This window comes from Clytia hemisphaerica, unplaced genomic scaffold, assembly GCF_902728285.1.
Source record: "Clytia hemisphaerica strain Z4C2 unplaced genomic scaffold, Clytia hemisphaerica genome assembly, whole genome shotgun sequence".
NCBI lineage: Eukaryota > Metazoa > Cnidaria > Hydrozoa > Leptothecata > Clytiidae > Clytia > Clytia hemisphaerica.
This window is the reverse complement of record NW_027103938.1, coordinates 90,949-99,184: the sequence shown is the minus strand read 5'-3', so window position 1 is coordinate 99,184 and position 8,236 is coordinate 90,949. Positions and strand designations below refer to the sequence as shown.

The window sequence follows — 8,236 nt, the reverse complement described above, 5'->3', positions numbered from 1 at the left end:
ACTTTCTGCAAAGGACTTGGCCATATAGTATGTAAAAAGACCGGCTATAAAAGGCCAGCTTTTTCAGCATGACTGGGTGAATCATAGGTCTAGCAATTTATAGGATTCAAACCTTTAGTTGCTTTTGACCATGTCGATTGTTAGATCGAATGCTACATTTGTGTCTGTTCGTGATGGAAACTCATTTTAGTGATCCAGCAGGTTCATTCGTAAAACACTGCAAAACTGATTCTGTAGGATTGTCACTTACCCATCGTTAAACGAAGTGATGATTTATGACCACATCGTTCTTCTAGTCTTCTTCTTTCGTTGATCTTTCCTGTAACCTTTTTTCTCGAGTAGCGTAAATAGCTCTATTTCTCTGTTCCGAAGTTGTACCTATTGATTTTATCCATTTGCGATGAAGGCGACGTTTTCCTTTTAAGCTTTGTTGAATATCTTGATCTATTGCAAAACTTCCCTTTTTTGATCAGTTTCAAAAATTGTGTGACATTTTTTAGAACACAAAAAAAGGGCAAAAATATTTTAAAAAATTTAATAAAATCTAGTGAAAATTTATCAAAAGCTTTGAAATTTTAGGAAATTTTCGGTTTTTAAAAAATAATTTTATTAGTCATATTTGTGACAATAAAATACTTACTAAATGATTACTCTTATCTTTAAGTAGTGTCACAATTTATCACAAAACTTTCAAGAAATTTTCACACAAATCCATGTTTGAATACTTCTGAAACACCAGTGTTAAAGGACCCGCTTTGGTTAAAAGTGCTAAAAAATGACTTACTTTTTGGGTGATAAAATTGGGGAAATCTCAGCTCCAAACTTACAAAAGGCTTATTTTCTTTAAATCAGAACTCTTTAAAATTGTTACGAACTAAATAGAGGACTAAAAATGTGACTCGAGTGTGTAAATGTGACCTGTATACGACTTACTTTACTTTATACAAACTTTGATGGAAAAATTCAAGATTTCATTTCCCCTGTCAAAATACCCTAACAATAATCATGAAATATGATTAAAACAAATAAGGTGAAAATATTGTAGTAAATTACTATTAACTTATATGTGACAAAATCTGACTTACTATAACAAAAGTTTTTGTAATATGAAAACGAAAAATGTAAAATTCAACCAGAAAGATATCTTTTTGGACTAAAGTAAATAAAGTAAGTCACTTTTTGTCACTTGAAACCCTTTATATTGTGCCTAAAACACACTAAGTTAATGTTCATTGCCATTGCTGGCCATTGTTATGTAGAAAAATATATATTTTACCCCTAGGATATTTTTGTGCCTTTTTCGAGCTTCTGTAGTAAGTAAGTCACTTTTTGTCACATTTTACCTTTTAGTACAGTTTAGTATGTCATTTAAAAGTCACTTAAGATAAGGATAAGGTATTACTCTTTACCTAATTATCGAATTACAGGTTTCAGACCTCAGCAGGTTTCCATTAATATTGAAAACTCTTAGTAGTAGTAAAGTATGTCACTTTTTGTCACATTTTGATTCTGGCTATAACTTGAGATATAATAAGTCAGTAAAGGTAAAATTTAAAGCATTATTTAACGAAAATATCTGGCTTAACTATATCCAAATTATAGCTACTAAGCATAAGGTACCCTGCTTCTATAAGATATAATGTAAAGGTCTTCAAAAATGTCACACACTCAGTACTGAATTTTTGAAACTGTTCTCTTCCGTAGGCATGTTTCCCCTTCGTACCGATTGTAAGCTCGAATAATTTATCTCGCAACATCTTCCAGCAATCATTTACGTTTGCATTTCCTGCTTTTTGATGGAAACCTGTAACCCGGTCAGAGTTCTCAAGATGTCCTTTCATTGCTTCAAAATTTGCCTTATTGTAGTTATAGTTTTCAATAATGCATTCTGTTTCAAGGTAACATTCGAACGTAAATGATAGAACACTGTGATCACTTTTATGAAGTGGTGAAAGAAAGGATATGTTGCTAACCTGGCTAATTTGTCAGAATCAGGTCAATAAGTGATGGCGTATCGGTACCTCTAGCTCTCGTTGGTTCATTGACGTGTTGGTAAAAGAAGGAGTCTCTTAAAGCTTCGAGAAATTGTTCGTCTTCCTTCATGTCATCGTGAGGAGTTGACCAATTTTTCCAATTGATATCTTTATAGTTGAAGTCTCCGACGATACACTTATAACTCGATTTTAAACGACAAGCGAGTATGAAGGACAAAAAGTGACGAAAAATACTCTTTATTTTTAAGCTAACTCTAGTGCAAAGATATTATGAATAATTTTAATGTGAAATTTTAAAATATAGTATTTACTGGTATTTTTTAAGATATGACCTGCATTAGGAAAAATTTAAAAGCATGTCCTTGTAGTCCTAAGGAAAAAACCCAAAATCGTTCTTATGTTAAAAATACCGATTCCTTGTTACAAGTCAAGAACATCTCGACTATGGAAAACATACAAAAAAGATTTGGAGTTTTTGCTTACAGCCTTTACAGCTTGTAAATATCTCGAACTATCTGATTATCCTTTTAACTTTGAAATTTTGAAATAATATTACCAAAATTGTATCTTTTCAGAAAAAAAGTAACTTCAAAAGATGCAACCGTACGATGTACCTATCATTTCTCATGATTTGCGTCAAGAAGAATTTGTCTTACAAATTGCTGATACATTGGAATACCTGGAAAATGTGACTGAAGACATTTTTAACAGGATTACCACAAGAGTAACTGAGTGTCAACAACGTTTGGATATGGTCAATAAAAGAACTGATTCAGCTCAAGCCAAAATTAATGCCTTGAAAGGCTCGAAGAAGGCCATACGTGTGTTTTCAAGCTCCAAATACCCAGCCGAGGAGGTGTCTGAAGTTTACAAATCAATCTTTGATATTGAAAACAATCTAAAAGAAATACAAAGATCACAACTAGAGATTTCTAGCAAACACAAAAGTGCAGATACTAATTCAATCAAGGACAAATTGCAATTTTACAGTGTCAATATTAAACAGAATAAAAAAGAGGATGGGGAAAAGAAAGGAGAAGGGCTTGGTAAATTACCCAAAACAATTGATACAGTGAGTTCTCTCTTGTTATTCAATACGGCGGAAAATCCATACAAGAAATATGTCATCATGGATCCTCTTGCAGGTTAGTGCTTTTTCTATATGTATATACTTTCAAAGTAATTTTTCTTACCATCATATCATTAAAGGGAGGAGAGAGCGAACTGAAGTAGTAAATTATAACTTGAGTATGACTTTTTCGTGTGTGCATGTTTCGTTCATTCAATTTTTGACGACATTTTTGGTCAAAAAATTGAATTTCGATGGCAATATTCAATTTTCAATTTTCGAGTTAAAAAATGGAAAATTGAATTTTGATTGCAAATTTCAATTTTTGTTTTGTTTATTGCCAGAAATGAACTGAAATTTCCAGCATCATTTTTGATTTTCTAATATAAACTTCTTGCATTGGAAATTGAAAATAATATTTTCAAATACTGAAAATTGTGTAATGAAAAATTGAATTGACAAAACAAAACTAATTTTATCACGTTTGCTTTTCCATGAAATCAGATTCTGAAAACAAGCAGTGTTTCATCGGTGTACCAAAAAAGAACAAAAAAGTAGAATGTTTTATTGTTTGTTGATGTCTAGTTCCCAGGTCTTTTGCAGTGTAATTTCCTTCTGGGTAAATACACTATGACATAAATTTCACGTGGAAAAACTTCCTTTACGTAATATACACTCTTCGGATACTTTTTGGTCTTTGTCTGCAAACATAGTCCTGCAGTGTGCCTTTTTTATTGAGCAACGCCCTTTTTTATAAGAACAATTTTACAAGAAAACGAGGCTGAAATTTAAGCCAAGACCTAAGAACAAATTACGAACAATCTGAGCCTCAGATTTCTAAAAAAGTACTGATTTTAAATCTATTTTAAGTTCTCAAGTAAAAAATATCGTAAGAACATTTAAGGGGCTCCCCCAGGGGCTGGCGTGACGCGTGAATGACCCTTTTTTCTGTCGTGAATACGTGAATTGGACTTTTTCAACGCGTGAATACGTGAATTGAGATATCCGCGTGAACGTGAAAATAAGATTTTACCAGCGTGAATTCGTGAATCGAGATTTTGAGCGTGAACGTGAAAAGCAAATTATTGTCTAAAACAAAACTGAATAAACCTAAATATGTAAAATTTTCTTGCTCGCTTCGCTCGCATAATCCTTGATATCATATTGACCTATTGCCATTGTAAAGTTATTCAAAATAATCAAAAATTGAAACAGAAACAAATATTTTCTCCTTATTTTTCTAAGGGCGCATTTTGTGATGCAAATATTGCATCCAGCGAAAGTGTTTTGAGCCAAAACAAAAAAGTCTAAATGAGAAAATTATCTTCGTCGGCGCTAATGATGGTCGTCTTTCTGTAATCGCTTATATATTGTTACTAAATGCAGTACACATAATGATACCGCATGAACTTGGAGACAGTGAAGGGTATTTGATTATTCGATAATTTACAAAAGTAGGTAGATAGTTCTAAAACATTTTATATGATTGCATCATCGAACATTCAGAAAAAAAACTCTTGCGACGCCGCACCGTGTAAGGTAGGTACGTCACTCGCCGTACCAGATTTGTACCAGTAAATGGTCAGTGTTGAAAATAATCAAAGATTCTGAATGAATTGTATGACCAAACAAGGCATATTAGGGTAACAATAGTGTGTTAAGGCCGTTTTCTCAGCAATGAAAGAGTGAAAGTTGTCAAAAAATTTTCGCGCTCGCTTCGCTCGCTTTTTCCTTTCCACAGCTTTTCTTCAATGAGAGACAGGGGGTCAAACTTTGGAATTTGCGTCCTCTGGTTGTACCACCTCTTTCAAGCTCCCGATTTTCCAGACCATGAATTTGGGCCAAACCTCGATTTAAATTTATTCTCAAAATAAAACATATTTAGGGCCTGCGAGGAAGAAAATTTGGGGGGAAACCTTAAAGCTAAGGCTTAACTTTGCACCTTACCTCCCTTAAAAAGCAAATTCAGGCAAGGTTTATACCACCGTACGCCAGAGAGGTACTTTTTTGTAACTTTGGCGTGATAGACGTGATAGACAGACCTTAAACATTGCCCTATGAAACCTCCAATAATTGTAAGAGGTCTTAAAAGGTAGACGCTGTCGAGAATAAGGTCAAAAAACTGCAGAAAACTTTATGTTGGTCATAAAAAGGTAAAATTTAGCCCAATAAGGTCACAATCGTTTAACAAAATAATTAAAAGCAAAATCAGCGCGTGAACGTGAAAATGGTTTTTTTCGCGCGTGAATACGTGAATTGGCAAAAAAATTTGCGCGTGAATACCTGAATTGACGGTCGACTGGGGGGGGGGGGCCTCATTTAAGCCTGTAAAATTCAAAAAATTAAGAACAGCCCAGCCTGAGCCAAATTATACTTACTGGTTCTTATTAAAAAAACTTGTAATTACTTAGAAAGTACTTGATTAAGTCTTTAGGATACACAGGACTGTGTTAGGAATGAAATTTCTTCAGCCTCAGTGGCACAACTACCTGTCAATTAAGGGACCTTTGACGTACTGAGTAATCAGAAAGTTTCAAATGACCTAACTCCTTGATGTAGAGAAAAATTAGACTAACAAAGAAGAGACTGAATAAAGCTATTGTTTCCTTTGTCTTCTTTGTAACTGGTTGTAAATCATTTTCAACTTTCAATTTTTTTATCCGAGACGTTTTTTTTTACAAATTGGTTTGGTTTGTCAAATTCAATTTTTCACGACACAATTTCAGTATTTGAAAATATTATTTTCAATTTTCAATGCAAGAAGTTTATATTAGAAAATCAAAGATGAAACTGGAAATTTCAGTTCATTTCTGGCAAAAATGAAAATAAAATTGAAACTTTCAATCAAAATTCAATTTCCAATTTTTTAACTCGAAAATTGAAAATTGAATATTATCATCGAAATTCAATTTTTTGACCAAAAATGTCGTCAAAAATTGATTGAACGGAACATGCATGCATGCTTTTTGATGATGTATTTATTATATGCGTTCTTGGTTCTTGTATATTTCAATCAATTTGAAGATCTTTTTTAAAGCAAAGATTTCAAAAGATTTCAGAAAATTTGGAATATTGAAAATTGAAAATTGAAAATTGAAAGAAGGAAAAGTAGAAAATTGGAAGAAGGATAAATGTTTTGACAAAAGAATGCTCCTTGATTTAAATTCCCTTAACCTACTTCTATTCTGACACTAAATAGGGGCAGTCACGAAGACGCGAGCGAACATGGAGGAGGAAGAGGAAGATATCGGGGCAGCACCCACCACCATTACCAACAGGGAAGAACTGGAACGTGGTACTGCAGATAATTATTTCTACATGCCTGGCCTTGGAAATGTTCCTGAAATCGACGTCCCAAATGACTTGCCGGATCTGCCTGGCGTTGTTGATGATATTGCGTTCAGGTAATTTCAATAAAAGCAATCCCAATTTGAAATAAAGAAGAAAACTTTGGAACTCGTCATAATGGTAACACTGCTGTCTTTACTTAGTAGCCTCATTACTTTTTGAGTTTTTTTCACTCGTGTCAAAATAAGGTGATGGATTTGCTCGAGCTGCTCGACGTCTGCTTATAATTTAACATTAATTTCGTTGGCAATAATGAACAATACTGGACAGATGTTAATTGAGTGACATATTCTTTGATTCCAACATCATTGTCTTTCTCTTTTATTAACAGTGGTGACAGTGGCATGTCAATCGCTCCTTCATTACCCATGAACATTCCCGATTTACCAACCATCGGTGAAGATGTACCCTCCTTACCCGACCCTTCCTCCACCGCACCTCCACCGCCACCGCCACCCGGAGGAGACTCCTCAGCCCCACCACCTCCACCACCCCCACCCCCAGCTGCAGGAGCCCCCACCACCACCACCTCCACCGCCTCCACCCCCACCACCGACAGAGACAGCCATGCCTCCACCTCCTCCCCCACCACCAATGCCAGACGAAGAAGGTATGAAATGATTTTGAATACTTTGAATGTTTAAACGGCTTTTAAGGATTTGAGATTTTTTATGAATCTTGTGCTCCTTCGGACCTGTTTGAATACTGCTTGTTGGGTCAGGTCAAACCTCTTTTTTCAATGTCGAGATTTCTACATTTGCTCACAAAATGACTTGTTTGTCTTGTTGTCTTATTTTTTACTGATATTTGGATAAACAAAATACTCAATAAAACTCAAGACAATTTTTTCAGTATATACGAGGATATTATGCCATGATCATAAGGAAATCTTTCTTCAAGTTAACAGTGTAACTGGTTCTTCTTGGTAGATTAAACGTGTGATTTTCCTTCTTTTCAGGTGGTAGCAAACCGGAGGGAAAACCGTCCGATGTTCCGGATGAAGTGACTGAAGATGATGGGCGGGCTGGTCTCATGGCCGCCATCCGTGGCGCGGGTGGAAAGAAGGGTGCGAAATTAAAAAATGCAAAAGAACGCAAAAAGGAGAGAAAACAAGAAAAAGCTGCAACTAGTTCTGGCGGGGGCGGAGGTGATTTGATGTCTGATCTCTTCAGCAAATTAACCATGCGTCGTAAAGGAATCTCGGGTTCAAAAAAAGAAGGGCGTGAAGAGCGTTCGAACGCTGACCCCGCCCCAATGTCACCAATGGATAAAATTTCTTCCATGATACCACCGCCCTCGAAAGATCGGTCAGAATCACAAGACAGCGGGGACTGGGACTAATCTCTAACAAGTAACTATTTAGCTCTTTTATCTATTTTTTTTCTAAACGATTTGATCGGCTTTTCTTATCAAATGAGACATTTAAAAGATTACATCTTGTTTCACCTGAAAAAAGGTTGGTATCTAACGATTGAATAGAACAATCGTCCTTGACCCATTCTTCGTTCGAATTTTTATTATTTTTTTACGATAGGGCCCAGTCTCAGTATAATATTCCTTAGAGCGTTAAAAGTGGGTTTCTCGTTAGATTCTGAATTGGTAAAACGTAATTTTTATCTCTATTGCACTACGCAGAATATAACTTCAACCAAACACTAATACTTGATGATTTTAATCCAATAATCAGACTACCTTCATTAATCGTAATCCATTTAGAGTCTTAGAAATATATTCGATAATTTTGTAATTTTTATAAAAAATAATTGTACAGTTTAATCATCTTAAAATCCTATAAATTTAAATAATACCAAATCTTAGACTTAAT

At 34.7% G+C, this 8,236-nt stretch overlaps 1 protein-coding gene across 1 annotated transcript in view; it reads left to right on the top strand.

Annotated features, from left to right (window-relative positions):
• Positions 1-8,235, top strand: part of LOC136809850 (WASH complex subunit 1-like) — a 12,489-nt gene extending 4,254 nt beyond the window's left edge. The window contains 5 exon segments of the mRNA XM_067066405.1: positions 2,570-3,139; positions 6,263-6,467; positions 6,743-6,929; positions 6,931-7,021; positions 7,370-8,235. Of these exon segments, the coding sequence (XP_066922506.1) occupies positions 2,590-3,139; positions 6,263-6,467; positions 6,743-6,929; positions 6,931-7,021; positions 7,370-7,752 (1,416 nt within the window). The 5' untranslated portion in view covers positions 2,570-2,589 and the 3' untranslated portion in view covers positions 7,753-8,235.
• Position 8,236: the final 1 nt, after the last annotated feature.